The 18,175-nt window shown below is 39.5% G+C and overlaps 1 protein-coding gene across 1 annotated transcript in view; it reads right to left on the reverse strand.

The window, feature by feature from the left end:
• The window catches only part of LOC128666808 (F-box only protein 27), a 45,860-nt gene extending 29,766 nt beyond the window's left edge, over positions 1–16,094 (reverse strand). Inside the window, exons 1-2 of the mRNA XM_053721603.1 lie at positions 16,025–16,094; positions 12,457–12,878 (exon numbers count right to left, since the gene is read on the reverse strand). Coding sequence (XP_053577578.1) covers positions 12,457–12,847 — 391 coding nt within the window. The 5' untranslated portion in view covers positions 12,848–12,878; positions 16,025–16,094. The remainder of the gene's footprint in view (positions 1–12,456; positions 12,879–16,024) is intronic.
• Positions 16,095–18,175: the final 2,081 nt, after the last annotated feature.

The raw sequence follows: 18,175 nt of genomic DNA on the forward strand, positions 1-18,175 counted from the left end.
ACATAGTACCGTTTGCACGTCTACATTTCAGACCGCTACAACTATGCATGCTCAGTCAGAGGAACGGGGATTACACAGATTTGTCCCCCTATTAAACCTGGACCAAGAGACCAGAGATTCTCTTCTCTGGTGACTATGTCGGGTCCATCTGTCCAAGGGTATGACCTTCCGCAGGTCAGATGGGACAATTGTTACAATAGATGCCAGCCTTTTAGGTTGGGATGCAGTCTGGAACTCCCTGAAGGCTCAGGGATAGTGGACTTAGGAAGAGACCCTCCTTCTAATAAATATTCTGGAACTGGGAGTGATATTCCATGCTCTTCAGACTTGGCCTCAGTTAGCAACTCTGAGGTACATCATACTCAGTCGGACAATATACACGACTGTGGCTTACATCAGCCATCAAGGGGGAACAGAAGTTCCCTAGCGATGTTAGAAGTCTTACAATAATTCACTGGACAGAGACTCACTCTTGTCTATCAGCTATCCATATCCCAGGTGTTTCCTCCGGAGGTCAAGACCAAGCAGGAGAGGGCTTTGGTGTTTTTGACAGCGCCTGCGTAGCCACGCAGGACCTGGTATGCAGATCTGGTGGACATGTCATCCTTTCCATCATGGTCTCTGCTTCAGAGACAGGTCCCTCTACCTCAGGGTCCTTTCAACCATCTAAATAGAATCAATCTGAGATGGACTGCCTGGAGACTGAACGCTTGATGTTATCAAAGCATGGCTTCTCCGAGTCAGTCATTGATACCTTAATACAGACATGAAAGCCTGTCTCTAGGAAAATTGAACATAGATATGGTGTAAATATCTGATTGTTATGAATCCAAGGGTTACTCATGGAGTAAAGTCTGGATTCCCAGGATATTATCTTTTCTCCAAGATGTTTTTGAGAAAAGGGTTGTCAGCTAATTCCTTAAAAGGGGACAGATTTTTACTCTGTCTATTTTTTTGCACAAGCGTCTGGCAGGTATTCTAGACGTTCAGGCATTTGGTCAGGCTTTGGTTAGATCCAAGCCTGTGTTTTAAAACTGTTGCTCCGCCATGGAGCTTAAACCTGATTCTTAAGGTTCTTCAAGAAGTTCCGTTTGAACCTTTTTTGTTCCATAGATATCAATCTTTATCTTGGAAAGTTCCTTTTGGGTAGCCAATTCCTCGACTCGTAGAGTCTCCAAGTTATCTGTGTTACAATGTGATTCTCCTTATCTGGTCCTTCGTACGGATAAGGTAGTCCTGCGTACCAACCTGGGTTTTTTCCTAAGGTGGTATCTAACAAGTACATCACTCAAGAGATAGTTGTTCCATGCTTGTATCCTAATCCTTCCTCAAAGAAGGAACGTCTATTACACAATATTGGACGTGGTTTGTGCTTTAAAGTTTTACTTACAAGCTACTACAGTTTTCATCAAACGTTCACCTTGTTTGTTGTCTATTCTAGACAGAGGAGAGGTCAAAAGACTTCAGCAGCCTCTCTGTCTTTTTGGTTAAAAAGCATAATTCATTTAGCTTATGAGACTGCTGGACAGCAGCCTCCTGAAGGGATTACAGCTCATTCTACTAGAGCTGTGGTTTTCACTTGGGCCTTTTTTAAATGTGGCTTCTGTTGAACAGATTTACAAGACGGAGTCTTGGTCTGCGCTTCATACTTTTCAAATTTAACAAATTTGATACCTTGCTTCTTCGGAGGCTATTTTTGGGAGAAAGGGTTTTTTACAGGCAGTGGTAACTTCCGTTTAAGTACCTGCCTTGTCCCTCCCATCATCCGTGTACTTTAGCTTTGGTATTGGTATTCCATAAGTAATGGATGATCCGTGGACTGGATACACTTAACAAGAGAAAACATAATTTATGCTTACCTGATAAATTTATTTCTCTTGTAGTGTATCCAGTCCACGGCCCGCCCTGTCACTTTAAGGCAGGTAATTTTTTCATTTGAACTACAGTCACCACTGCACCCTATGGTTTTTCCTTTCTCTGCATGTTTTCGGTCGAATGACTGAATATGGCAGTTAGGGGAGGAGCTATATAGCAGCTTTGCTGTGGGTGGACTCTTGCAGCTTCCTGTTGGGAAGGAGAATATATTCCATAAGTAATGGATGATCCGTGGACTGGATACACTACAAGAGAAATAAATTTATCAGGTAAGCATAAATTATGTTTTTCCTGTCTACTGGCCCTGGGAATTGTCATCTTTTACTATGTACTGACCTCAGTGTTCTCCCCAGGAGTTATTTAAAGGGACAGTAAAGTCATAATTAGACATCCATGATTTAGACAGAGCATACAATTTTTTTTTTATTATAATTTCACTTTTATTGAGGTTTAATATAATAAGTTGTACATAAGCAAAAAAAAAAGAAAAGCAAAAAGATAAGTCAGGAACATGACAATAACATTTTGATACAAGTCACTTAAATTTATTGCATCATAGAAAAAAGAAAATAACTTGACATGTCTCATTATAAAAATAATAACTCATGTTGCCATGTTACATTGATTGTGTTTGCTAACACATATAATTTATGTTAAACCTCTTTTCTATTTCATTAGTTGGATATCCTTTAATGAAAGCTGACCATTTCAGAAAGAATTTTCTTATGTCTTCCTCGTTATCAATATTAGTATCTCTTTGCTCGATCATACATTGTTTCTTCAAACAATTTTTTACCTCAGAAATTGAGGGAATCTTTGAAGACTTCCAATGCTTAAGAATCAAATATCTGACAGCTAATATTGTGAGAATAATTAATTTTTCCTGAGGTTGTTGCCGTGCTTCCAGTTGAACACAGAAAATAATCTGTGTCAAAGTGAGTGCCAGAGGAGCAGCCATCAGATTTTGTATTAAGCCAAAATTCGACTTTGTACCAAAATTGGCGTATTTTTGGACAATTCCATAGCATATGGACCAAGTCTGCTGCAACCAGGGAACACTTTGGACAGACCTTAAATTCCGAATTGTGTATTTTATAACCTAGAGCTGGGGTAAAGTATGTTCTATGTAAGTTTTTAAGATGTGCTTCCCTCCAGGTAGCAGAAAGAGTGGCCAGAGAAACTCGATTTATTGACCTCTGTACGCTATTTGACTCTACCAATCCTGAGGGAATTAGCCTGGACCATGTCGTTGCTATATGTTCCAGTAGAGAAGTTCCTTTTTTAGCGTTAAGAAGTGCATAGGAAGGAGTAATTGACATACGTCCAGCTTTTATCAGAATCAGCCACTTCTCCAGTTTTCCTAGGGTCCATGACCAGTCTGTGTTCCTATTAATCTCTAATCCATAATGTCTAAGTTGCAAATATGCAAAAAAATCCTTGTGTGATAAGTTAAATTCATTTTTCAAGTGTTCAAATGTTTTTATAACGTTTGAATCGTTTTTAAATATTTGTTTAACTTTTACCAGTCCTAAATGGGACCAAGAGAGCATACAATTTTAATCAACTTTCCAATTTACTTCTATTCTTTAATTTGCTTCCTTCTCTTGTTATTCTTTGCTGAAAGGTTTATCTAGAAACCAGTAGTGCTCCTTCAACAAATGATACCAAGAGAATGAAACAAATTTGATAATAGAAGTAAATTGGAAAGTTGTTTAAAATTGTATGCTCTACCTAAATCATGAAAGAAAATTTTTGAGTTTCATGTCCCTTAAATGAGCACAACACCTAGCTAACATGTAAGCCAATATTAAAGGGACAGTAAACACCAGAATTTTTGTTTTTTAAAAAGAAAGATAATCCCTTTATTGCCCGTTCCCCAGTTTTGCATAACCAACACAGTTATAATAATACACGTTTTACCTCTGTAATTATCTTGTATCTAAGCTTCTGCTGACAGCACCCTTATTTCAGTTCTTTTGACAGACTTGCAGTTTAGCCAATCAGTGCTCACTCCTAGGTCACTTTACGTGCATGAGCTCAATGTTATCTATATGAAACATGTGAACTAATGCCCTCTAGTGGTCAAAATGTATTCAGATTAGAGGCAGTCTTCAAGGTCTAAGAAATTAGCATATGAACCTCCTAGGTTTAGCTTTCAACTAAGAATACCAAGAGAACAAAGCAAAATTGGTGATAAAAGTAAATTGGGAAGTTGTTTAAAATTGCATGCTCTATTTAAATCATGAAAAAAAAATTTGGACTTGACTGTCCCTTTAAGCTAAAATAAGAGATTATTATGTTTTTAAAGTTTGATGCACAAAATATCACTTAAAGTGATGGTAAACTCTCCCCTTTTAAAATCAGATCCGGAATGTTAGTGATATTTTAGAAGTAGTTTAATTCATCAGTTGTAATGAAGTTGCGCTATAACTTACTTTTTAAGATAGATATAAAATTTGAATTTCCTGGGCTCCATCGCCCATTTCAAAAGTCCATTTTTCTATGAGTTAAAGGCTTGAATTGTTCTCCAATCAGTGCTCTCCCCATATGGCACTTGTGTTGTAGCTAGAGCGCTGATTGAACAACAATTCAAACCGTTAGCTCATAGAAAAAATGACTTTTGAAGTGGGCGGCGAAGCGCGGGGAATTAGAATATCATATCTATATTAAAAAGCTATAGCGCATCTTCATTACAACTAATTAATTAAACCCCATCTAAAATATAACTAACATTCCAGATCTGATTTTAAAAAGCGGAGAGTTTACCATGACTTTAATCACTGTCACGTGTGGTGTTCCCCAAGGTTCCATTCTCGGCCCCCTACTATTCACATTATTTATAAATGATCTGCCTAATGTCTGCAAATCCTCAACTGTACACATGTACGCAGATGACACAGTAATCTATGCAAGCAAATCCGATCTGCCGCAGCTTGAGGCAGTGCTCCAAGACCAGTTCACAGAGGTAGAAAAGTGGATCTCAAAAAACAAACTCTTCCTAAACACTAACAAAACTGTCACAACGATCTTTGGAACGGGACCTAAATTACACAAACTACAAAATTCCCATCTACGCATTAAAACAAAATCAAATTGGGGGGCGGAGCCAGCTCTGAGTCTGAATGGACGCACAATCACATAGCTCCTGTTATCTATCATTAAAAATTATATACTAGACTGTTTAACTCAACTGAATCGATCCTTATAGGCTACCTCATAGCTCAGGGATCTTTACGGAGCAGCCTGAAGATTGTGGGACAATAATTATCTATAGCTAGCTGGCAAGATCTTGTGGCACAATTATCCAGGGTCCCTGAAGGCAGCCATCTTTTAACTCCACAAGGAAACTCACGCAGGAGAGAGGAGTAACTTGCAGCACTTCTTAACAACAATTTGCCACACAATTTGAGCTTTTCTACTCAACATATCTGGCAGCATGTATACTGCACCTTCTTACCGCTCGTGAATTGAGCATTGACACCGCTCCAGTTGAGAAATGATGGACCGTGAATGAAAAGGGGCGCAACTGAATCCGCAGCGATAGTCCCTTACTTAGACCACGTCAGTTCAGCTGTCAACCCGCTACAAAAACAAGCGATCTTTAATAAGCGACATCACTTGCAAAACCAGCATGATGAATTGTGGGGAACAAGTAACTTCCGCGATATTTGCGGACATCAAGGAACATCTCAAGATTTTGGCTGCAGAAACGGAAGCATTCTTTGCCCATAGCCGCATTGCCCCTGTGGTAACTAAATATGCGCCATTTACCCAGAAGCCTCAAGAGAAGAACTCGCTCTTACAGGTGCGCAGCCCTGAGCCTCCAGACACCAGGCATCACATCTCTCACAGAACCGCTTGTACAGGCATGTTAAATCTAGCAGATGGGAACTACAATATCCACCCCCTCTTGCTTATAACTAACACCAAAGTATTAACTCTGACTGAGCCCTTACACATCCTCAGGCTGTCTGACTGGATAGCATGTACATCGCATTGCTGTGGCCTCCATGACAAACACACATCGTTGCCAGTGACTAGAACAATCACTAGTGGAAACGGTCCCGCAATAAAGAGATTTGATGTACTCCTGACTAACGAACTGATTTGCTCCCTAAATCGAAACTCTCCTGAAGTATGTGTCATACAGACTGGGGTTGGCTAGGCTGTATGTGGTCCATATCGTCTAGGACTCTCCTTGACAAGTATTTCATTCCCATGCTGTTTTTTTTTTTTTTTTTTTTATATATCATCTCTGATCCCACCGTATGTACTTTATTGTCCTCAGAAGTGTCGCTGCATATGATGAGGTTTTTCTGATATTTTAGAGACACTTAATGATTTTGCAGGACTCTAATTATAGTCACCTAACTACCAGTTAACACTACTGCCTATAAGTTACATAGTGAATTTGAGATAGCTCCTGTTATGGCTCTTTCTATTGCAATGCTTTTATATACCGTAAGTTAGATGTCCACTTTGCATCACTATTATTTATTAATAGCATTCAATGCTGTGCAGCATGTAGTGGGGAGAGGTATCATCCGGTCATTGTCTGTGAAATATATATAAGCTGGAGCTTATATACCTATAGGGTTAATTCCTTAACCTAATGACATAACTCTGTTATCTTTGATACAGTCTATATGTCTTATAATATGCAACAGTACCTCAACCTATTGCGGTTTATTACTCTAGCTAGTATTTTTACTTGCCTACTATATCTCAAGGAGCATCCCTTGTTCCCCTGTTTTATTACCATAGTCACGACCCAATGTTATACTTTTGTAACTACATAAAGAGAGGTGTTTGCTTTGTTAACCTACATTAGTTATTGCCCTGAGTAAACTTTTTATCTAGTAATCTATTGAAAAGCTAACTACTGACACCTACCACTTGAAATAACCACTCCTGTATTCTCAACTTACATATCTAGGTGTAGTATAGCCCAATGTCAATATGTATTCGCCTCTAGATAATACAGAACAATACCAGGTGTCAATGTTTTGCTATGACCCATCTCTATTGTTTTGTCTTCTCTTCAAGAGTATATGGTTTAACTGTTATATGTTTTTATTGTTTGAAAGGGACTATATGATTTACCTTTGCAGCTGCAATTCTTTAGTGTTAGCTAAGTTTAGTGCTCCTTGTACATTTAAACTGACTTACACACCTTGTTTACCCATTTACTGCCAAGATATGTAGGCAGGACTCTTATAAACCCCTCAGGTATCAACTGTTTATTGCTTGATCCCTTTATCTCTATATGCTCTTCACCTGAGGCTGACTTTATATATTTTCAAGACTTATCCTTGTTGTTAATGTCATGTGCAACTAAGTACTCTGAGTTGATATCAGTAGCTAAGCAACCTTATATGTATGGATCTAAAATGTGAGTTTATATGCTATTTTCATAAGTACTATTAGTATGTCAATTGTATCTGTTAGTTAGCTCATATATATATTTAAAAGTTTGTTGCTTGTTACATAGTTTGGAGTTCTGAATATCTAGTAATATTCACTATCATATTTAGCTTCATGTAATAACCGAGGGATTATCTCTTACTAGACATCTGTAACTGGCATGCACTGTTTCTGTATAGAAGGGTACTACTAGCCCATGATATTTCCAATGGGACCTCAATGATTATACCCTTCATTTCTATGCTTGACAGCTTAGAGGCCCAAGAGTATCTACTTGCCTGACAGCCTAACTGGCTCCGCCCTCCTCCCCCCTCCCCCCTTTTAACTCACTTCGAGCGGCTCTTGCCCACTGCTTTTCCCCTCCCCAAAACCCATAAAGCCAACCCCCGCCATGCCTCAATATTTCTCCGATAAACATTCTAATATATGTTTTACTAATGCAACGCGGGGTGCATCTTTAATTTTCATATTATACAAAAATACAAAACTGAAGTCTCAGTTTAGATAGTCCAAATTCCTTGTTAATATTTTAAATACAGGGGCTTGAAGTGTCCCTCCCATTTATTTTTACTAACTAGTCAACCCTATTGCTCTTCCATATCTATAGCCGATTTGGGCTCCATCACTCTGATAATAACTGCCATCATGTACGACTTTTTACACTCATAAATGTATAGTAGGTTGGCATAATGTATATTGGTTGACTAGGCGATAGTATCGTAATAGCACTGTATACCTTTTATTTGTCATTGTATTTGGATGTATCTCCTTTGTTACATTTGTTTATGACTTCAATAAAAAAAAAAAAAAAAAAAAAAAAAAATCAAATTGCACACTGACCGCAGTCCAGTCTTTGAAATACCTGGGTATGTTGTTAGACCCCAATCTATCTTTTGGCCTCCACATAGAAAAACTTGCATCTAAACTCTATCCAAAACTAGGTGCCCCGTACAAAAACAAATCCTGCCTCAGCCCTACAGTAAAGGAAAAGATTGTACAGCAAATGCTGATGCCTATCATAGATTACAGAGATGTAGTATATGCACCTGCACCGCAAACTCACCTTAATAAACTTAATACACTGTATAACTCGTTCTGCCGCTTTGTGCTACAATGTAACAACAGGACCCACCATTGTGACATGCTAAAAGAACTAAACTGGCTGACGCTGGAATCCAGGCGCACCCTCCATCTTTCCTGCCTTGTGTTTAAGAGCTTTTCTGGGAAGCTCCCACCCTACCTGAACAGAATGCTCTCCCCGGCTGTTCCCACCTCCTATAACCTCCGATCCAGTACCAGCACATTATTTAGCTTGCCTCCATACAAAAAGAAAGCAGCTCGATCCTCCTTTTCCTACAGAGCACCACAATTATGGAACGACCTCCCGCACACTTTCAAACCTTTCCCAAGCCTAAAATCTTTTAAGAGATCCCTCTCTGCATATCTCAAAACAGAATGCACCTGTCATGGTTGATTATATATTTCCTACCTATTCTATGTTAAATTTTGCAAATATTATGTAAAAAAAATTAGTTTTTTGTATTTTTTTTTTTTAAATATTTTTTTATTGAGGTTAAATAAAGCGATACAAATAAAGACACCCATGAACAAAAATTCCAATAAAGCATACAAACTTAAGATAAAGGTACAGTAGAGATGTGAGTCTATTACAGTTCTAGACATAAATTCTGTAGATCTTTGGAGCAGTGTGGACATTATGCTTACAGGGCTTATGATGTAGTCAGCTATTCTACCATCCAGTGATAGGATAAGCCAGTCTACCTCACAGAGCTAGTAGAAGGGAATTATAGTCTAAAATAAACTAACTTAGCATGTCCAAAAGGCTGTTATATAGGGTGAAGTGAAACCTCTTTTTTATATTCTGAAAATAAATAAACATGGTCCCCGTTTTGCAATGGGAGATATGAACTAGTTTAACTAGGAGAGAAATAAGAAATAGAGGCAAAAGGGGGAGTTAGCAGTATGGATGATGGGGGAAGGGTATGTCAGCGGGCAAGAGCCGCTCAAGCTGGGACAAGGGGAGGGGGGGGGCGGAGCCAGTAGTGATGTTAGGGTAGAGGGCAATTAAAGGGTACAGTGATTGTGAGTAGTACCGAATTTAACCTTTAAGATAGCATAGTAAGAGATATCCAGAGATAGATACCACATAATATATCAGTGCCCTCACAGTTAAAGTACCCATAGGATGATGATAAACTGAGACACTGAGTACAGGTGGATACGGGGTATTTTCATACCATACAACACTCTAGTAAATTTATCATTAGGCATGAGAAGGGTAAGCTAACCGGATAAGCCAGTATATAGTCAGATTCCTCTCTTGAAATGTAGGGTTACAAAGGGTATATGCTGCAATCTATTGTGGATCGGGACGAGCCATATATAAAAACATTACCCAATCCACTGAAGTATTGTCTGAGATACAGACCGCTAGAGGACACTATATTCCTAAACATGTAGTCACAGAATAAGTAGATGGACTCAGCATATTAGTACAGCCATAAAGCACTGTGATGTATAATACTTTCCTTTTTTAAGCAAAGGGTATAATAATCTGTTATATTAGTATGAGCTCTGGAGGACCCAAGTTATAATCAGTGACATGCTATAGTAAAATAGTGGTGAGCGTAATAACCTGTACTGACTCGTTGCACTTATTCCACTAGAGGACTATAGTTTGTCAATTCCTAACATTTCTAAGTGTAGCAATACTGTTCTGTTAGTATATAAATAAGGAGCCCATCTGAATTTAAGGGGGTGTCAATAGGGTAGGGAGAGGGACAGCAAACCACACATAGAAAATCCTGTGTGACAGAATAAAACTTAGTGAAGCTAGCCTACTAGTGAGGGGAAGCCACCCAGAGCACAAATTCTATTGCTCATGGGGAGATAGCTATTCTAAAAGGGTATATAGAGTTAAAGATTATATCCCCTGGAACCTTGTAGGCCAATTAACAGCTTTAGGAGTAAGAAGAAGTCAGAGCATGATATATCAACTTAACTGGGTCATTATTTATAGTGGGAAAACTACCTGCACAAGGTTGAAGTAGACCTGCTTTTAATGCAATATCGTGCTAGGCTTATGGTAAATAAAATAGGATATTAGAAGTGCACTGTGTGGCTTGTAGAGAGATGCACTGCTCGGCAGTAAGGGTGTGATAGCACCGTGAGCTATATGCTTAATGATAGAAAATGGTGCCACTGCCTGTGAACAAGCGTATAATTTTAGACAGTGCGTCACAGGAAAAAGTGGAGGAACATAAAACATAACAATGAGTCTCTCATATGTATAACAGATATCCAATGTCCAGTGTCCTTCACATTTTACAAAATATATTAATGAGATCCAATACATTAACAAGTACAGGGTAAGGCTTTCTACTATTGTGTGAATTATAAAGGGGATAGTCTTATAGACTAAGAAACATAAACAATGGCAACAAATAAACTGTTAAGCACAAATCATATAACATTTTTAGCCCGAGAGCTATAGATATAAATTGCCAATTTAAATGTCTAACATGCAGGGCTGGAGGACAAGTCCAGAGTCGGACAAAATGGCGCCTCTATGTGAAAATGGGAGAAGCTAGCCTATCCCCTTTCGCATCAGCTCCCGTACACTGCATATGTCCGAAATCCTAGCCTGGAGCTTATAGATATCACCAAGGGGCGTCTTAACTGCAGCGTTCCTTCCTGAGTGTAGAGAATACACATAGTGAACAAGATGTAAGCGAGTGCTCTGGGAGGCAATGAGAGCACACAAGTCCTGGTCTGATTTGTCCTTGTGTCTGGGCTGCTTGCGGTATAGTGAGTATGCAGACCCATTGCGAGCACCGCTAGATTGTTTTCCAGGCCAGAAGTGAGTTTCAGCCCCTCGCTCTGGGTGTCGGGCTCCCTCCTTGTTATAGGGCTCCTCTGTAGGAGGAGATAAGCAAGTAGCTGTTGAGTACCAGAGATCGGTGCACTCCTCCTGAGTGAGGGTAAATGTAGTTGCGTCTACTCCGGCTCCCGCTCTGGCCGGCCGCTCCAGAGCAGAAGCCGGAAAAACCACAGGGGAGTCACAAGTGCCCATAGGCTGCTGGGAAAGTGCAGCAAGGTCCTGCACAATCGGATCCGCTGCCATGTCCTGCTGGTACATACCTCTGACCGGAGAGGGAAAAGTATTAGAATCCATCTCATGTATGTCGGGGGTTGTCTCCGACATCAGCGCAATACACTGTGAGAGCATGCTGAACTGCTTATCCATGCGGGAGCTCAGCATAGCAAAGGCTTCCACAATCATGAAGTCCATCTTCCCAGCTCAATACGGTATCAGGTCAGGCTCTAGAATGTGGTCGGCTGTGTCCGTAGAAAAGTCTTATGTTTCCTATGTTAAAATATTATTTCAGGGCTATTTAAAAGCTATTTGAAAGGTTGTTAGAGCAGGAGCTCTCAGAGCCTGCGTCTGCTCGGATCGGTAGCTGGCTCCGCCCCCCAGTTTTTTGTATTTTATTGTACCCTATTGTATCAATGCAATGTTTTATGGACCAAGGACATACTTCAAAACGAGAGAAATCTCAATGTATCCTTCCTGGTAAAATATTTTATAAATAAAATAAAATTTATGTTAAATTATTCAATTCATTTGTGCTTCTGATAGCGTAGCAACATTTATAAACAACAGAGAAAATGTATATTACAAAGCAGTATACTGTCCTCATCCAGCTAGTTCATAAACCCACCATATTGACAACATTTTATGTGAAAAAAACACTGTAAGACAACATTTTCCATGATTCAGATAGAGCAGCGATTTTAAGTAACTTTCTAATTTACTCCTATTATCAATTTTTCTTCATTCTCTTGGTATCTTTATTTGAAAGAGCAGGAACGTAAGCTTAGAAGACGGCCCATTTTTGGTTCCGCACCCTGGATCGCGCTTGCCGGTTGGTGGCTACATTTAGTGAACCAAAGATGGGCCGGCTCGTTAACTTACATTCCTGCTTTTTCAAATAAAGATACCACGAGAAAGAAGAAGAATTGACAATAGGAGAAAAATTTGAAAGTAGCTTAAAACTGCTGCTCTATCTGAAGCACGACAGACAAAATTTGGGTTCAGTGTCCCTTTAATTCCGCTACTTACAATCTCATCCTTACCTTCCCCGCAGGGATTACGTATAAGATTTCGGGAGAGTGGCTCCTTCAAGCAAAATCTTTGCCAGTTGATTCTCGGATACACATGAGCAGCTTGCAGAATCTCGGCCTTCCTCTCTCGTTCACACTTAATCCTCCATAAGGTGGGAGAGTCCACCAGACCCTTCCATCTGCGGCTCACCAGCCGACAGCGCATTATCAAGTCCCTGGGTGGCAAGAAGCTGAGAATCACTCGGAGCAGATCATCAGGAAGAGGTTCCAGGTCCATTAAAAACAACACCTGCCGTAACCATGATGCACCCCTGATGACTTGCTGTGAACTTGATGCACCCCTGATGACTGGCTGTGAACTTAATGCACCCCTGATGACTGGCTGTGAACTTGATGCACCCATGGTGACTTACTCCACTGAGCGTTGCAATGTCCTACAGGGAGATAGGAAAACAATAAGTCCTGTGTAGCCTCTGAACAAGAAACTTACAGAAACTCAAATTTGTATTTCATGATTTAGATAGAGCAGCAATTTTAAGCAATTTTCTAATTTATTTCTATTATCAAAATGTTCTTCGTTCTCTTGCTATCTTTATTTGAAAAAGTAGGAATGAAAGCTTAGGAGCCGAACCATTTTTGGTTCAGCCCCCTACATTTCGCCCACAATCAGCAAGCGCTACCTAGGTACTGAACCAAAAATGGTCCGGCTCCTAAGCTTTACATTCCTGCTTTTCCAAATAAAGATACCAAGAGAACAAAGACAATTTGATAATAGGAATAAATTAGAAAGTTGCTAAAAAAAATTGTAAGCTCGGAGTCATAAATTAAAAAATTATGGGTTTAGTGCCCCTTTAACTACATTCCTGATATACAGACACACATAGCATTGTTTAACCACTTACACAATACATGATCCATAGAGCAGTGGTTGACCCCTTACATGATAAACTGACCTACAGAGCAGTTATTAACCCCCTTCCCTGATATGCAGACCCACAGAAAAGAGATGAACCCTTTCCCTGATAGAATACTTACAGAGCAGTGATTAACCCCTTCTCTGATATGCAGACCCACAAAGGGATAATTAACCCTTTGATACTGCTGAATAAAAAGTAAAATAACAAAACAGAAATACAAATGTCTCTTATATTACATGGAAAACAGCAGCGTACAGCCAGACGATCAGAAAATGAGACACTTAACAGGAAGTGTGTCTCTATTAGATGTTACACCAGAAATTCAAGCTAGGTAAGATGAGTGTCAAACAATGAAAAAACACACACCATTGACAGCTCTCTGAGCAAGCATGGGGTTAAATTCTGGCGCACGGCACTCACAGCATGTGTGTGTGTGTAAGTCCATAAAAAACAGCAATAACTTTTACTATATTCAAAGTATATGGCAAAAATACTTATATTTAAAGGGACACTAAACCCAAATTATTTCTTTAATGATTCAGATAGAACATGCAATTTTAAAGGGACACTCAATCAAAATTAAACTTTCATTATTCAGATAGAGCATGCCATTTTAAACAACTTTCCAATTTACTTCCATTATCTAAACGTGCACAGTCTTTTTATATTTAAACTTTTTGAGTCACCAGCTCCTACTGAGCATGTGCAAGAATAAGTGTGTATGCATTTGTGAATGGCTGATTGCTGTCACATGGTAGGTGTATGCATTTGTGAATGGCTGATGGCTGTCACATGGTACAGGGGGAGTGGAAAAAGACATAACTTAAAATTGTCAGAAAAAAAATCTACTACTCATTTGGAGTTTAGACTAAGTGCTATTGCATTGTCTTGTTATCGTGCATTTGTTGATTATGCAAATCTACTGTGTTGACTGGTCCTTTAAGCAACTTTATAATTTACTCCTATCATCAATTTTTCTTCATTCTCTTGCTATCTTTATTTAAAGGGACAGTCTAGGCCAAAATAAACTTTCATGATTCAGATAGGGCATGTAATGTTAAACAAATTTCCAATTTACTTTTATCACCAGTTTTGCTTTGTTTTCTTGGTATTCTTAGTTGAAAGCTTAACCTAGGAAGTTCATATGCTAATTTCTTAGACCTTGAAGGCCACCTCTTTTCAGAATGCATTTTAACAGTTTTCACCACTAGAGGGTGTTAGTTCATGTATTTCATATAGATAACACTGTGCTCGTGCACGTAAAGTTATCTGGGAGCAGGCACTGATTGGCTAAACTGCAAGTCTGTCAAAAGAACTGAAATAAAGGGGCAATTTGCAGAGGCTTAGATACAAGATAATCACAGAGGTTAAAAGTATATTAATATAACTGTGTTGGTTATGCAAAACTGGGGAATGGGTAATAAAGGGATTACCTTGTATCTAAGCCTCTGGAGACTGCCCCCTTATTTCAGTTCTTTTGACAGACTTGCATTTTTAGCCAATCAGTGCTTGCTCCTAGGAGCTTCACGTGCCTGAGCTCAATGTTATCTATATGAAACACATGAACTAACGCCCTCTAGTGGTAAAAACTGTTAAAATGCATTCTGAAAAGAGGTGGCCTTCAAGGTCTAAGAAATTAGCATATGAACCTCCTAGATTTAGCTTTCAACTAAGAATACCAAGAGAACAAAGCAAAATTGGTAATAAAAGTAAATTGGAAAGTTATTTAAAATTACATGCCCTATTTAAATCATGAACGTTTTTTTTTAACTTAATTGTCCCTTTAAGAGCTTAAGAACCTGAGTTATGCTTGCTTATTGGTTTGCTAAATGTAGCCACCAATAAGCAAGCGCCATCCAGGGTGCTGAACCTAAAATGGGCAGGCTCCTAAGCTTTAAATTCATGCTTTCTAGATAAAGATAGCAAGAGAACGAAGAAAAATTTATAAAAGGAGTAAATTAGAAAGTTGCTTAAAATTGCATGCTCTATCTGAATCATGAAAGAAAAAAATGTGGGTTTAGTGTCCCTTTAAAAATAAAAATGCTCCACCATGTGGATTTAATTTTTGAGCTTTTTAATCCTTTAAATGGACATTATTATTATTATTAATTATTATCCGTTATTTGTAGTCTATATGTGACAATTAACCCCTTCTCAAACACACAACAGTGAGTAGTATGGCCTTCCAGGACACCCAGCTCTGTAACCACTGACCCCTTCCCTGACAAAAAGCAGTAACCATTAACCCTTTACAGGACACCCAGCTGTAGCCACGGACCCATTCCCTGACACAAAGCAGTCACCATTAACCCTTTACAGGACACCCAGTTGTAACCACTGACCCCTTCCCTGACAAAAAGCAGTCACCATTAACCCTTTACAGGACACCCAGCTGTAGCCACGGACCCCTTCCCTGACAAAAAGCAGTCACCATTAACCCTTTCCAGGACAAACAGCTGCAGTCACTGACCCGTTCCCTAACAGTAGTGACCATTAACCCTTTCTAAAACACACAACATTTATCCCTTCACAGATACATAGCTGTAACCTGCGTCCCTTCCTTGACACGCAACCCTGACAAATAGCCTCTTTCCCTGACACACAGCAGTGACCATTAACTGTGATAAACTACTGTGATCGTTAACCCTTCCCCTGACACACACCGGTAAATACATCTGCATCAGCGCTGTCACGGGAAGACTGGCGGAAGTGAAGCTAAGAAAGTCACACATGCGCCATGTGATTACAGTGATCACATGGTGTTTATAGCCCAATAGTATCCAATATGCGCTCCTAGTAAAGTAACGGGTCGGGGAACTTGCATGTTAATGTTCTATAGAAAACTCATCAGAAGTCTATTCACTTATAGAACAAGCTGCCGATTACTAAATACACAGAACAACATGCGGGGACCATTACTAAATACCCAGAACAACATGCGGGGACCCCATGATTACTATATACCCAGAACAACATGCGGGGACCCCATGATTACTATATACCCAGAACAACATGCGGGGACCCCATGACTACTATATACCCAGAACGACATGCGGGGACCCCATGATTACTATATACCCTGAACAACATACGGGGACCATGATTACTATATATACCCAGAACATGCGGAGACCATAAGTATACCCAGAACAACATGCTGGGACCATAAGTACTATATACCCAAAATAACATGCTGGGACCACAAGTACTATATATCCAGAAGAACATGCTGGGGCCATAATTACTATATATACAGAAGAAACATGCTGGGGCCATAATTACTATATATACAGAAGAAACATGCTGGTACCATGAGTACTAAACACCCAGAACATCATGCGGGGACCCCATGATTACTATATACCCAGAACAACATGCGGGGACCCCATGATTACTATATACCCAGAACGACATGCGGGGACCCCATGATTACTAAATACCCAGAACAACATGCGGGGACCCCATGATTACTATATACCCAGAATAACATGCGGGGACCCCATGATTACTATATACCCAGAACGACATGCGGGGACCCCATGATTACTATATACCCAGAATAACATGCGGGGACCCCATGATTACTATATACCCAGAACAACATACGGGGACCATGATTACTATATATACCCAGAACATGCGGAGACCATAAGTACTATATACCCAGAACATCATGCTGGGACCATAAGTACTATATACCCAAAATAACATGCTGGGACCATAAGTACTATATACCCAAAATAACATGCTGGGACCATAAGTACTATATACCCAAAATAACATGCTGGGACCACAAGTACTATATATCCAGAAGAACATGCTGGGGCCATAATTACTATATATACAGAAGAAACATGCTGGTACCATGAGTACTAAACACCCAGAACATCATGCGGGGACCCCATGATTACTATATACCCAGAACAACATGCGGGGACCCCATGATTACTATATACCCAGAACGACATGCGGGGACCCCATGATTACTAAATACCCAGAACAACATGCGGGGACCCCATGATTACTATATACCCAGAATAACATGCGGGGACCCCATGATTACTATATACCCAGAACGACATGCGGGGACCCCATGATTACTATATACCCAGAATAACATGCGGGGACCCCATGATTACTATATACCCTGAACAACATACGGGGACCATGATTACTATATATACCCAGAACATGCGGAGACCATAAGTACTATATACCCAGAACATCATGCTGGGACCATAAGTACTATATACCCAAAATAACATGCTGGGACCATAAGTACTATATACCCAAAATAACATGCTGGGACCATAAGTACTATATACCCAAAATAACATGCTGGGACCACAAGTACTATATATCCAGAAGAACATGCTGGGGCCATAATTACTATATATACAGAAGAAACATGCTGGTACCATGAGTACTAAACACCCAGAACATCATGTTGGGACCATAAGTAGTAGTACTATATATATATCCATAGTTGCCAACAGTCCCTGATTTCCAGGGACAGTCCCTGGATTTTGTTGTATGTCCCTGGATTTTTTTTGTCCCTGGAAATGTCCCTGAAAATCTCCTTTGCACGACATTTGTCGTTTGCATATATATACACACACACACATATACAGATAGATAGATGATAAATAGATATAGTGTATTATTTAAATATAATTCATTCCTAATGGAATATTGTTATTATTATTGAATGGGTTCACATATTATTTGTCTTTCTAAATTTTATGCAGTGTTGTAAAAATAACCATATGCCCAGAATGTGTTCCAGAGACTGGGTAGGTGTAAGAGCTTGGTGC

This window comes from Bombina bombina, chromosome 7, assembly GCF_027579735.1.
Source record: "Bombina bombina isolate aBomBom1 chromosome 7, aBomBom1.pri, whole genome shotgun sequence".
NCBI lineage: Eukaryota > Metazoa > Chordata > Amphibia > Anura > Bombinatoridae > Bombina > Bombina bombina.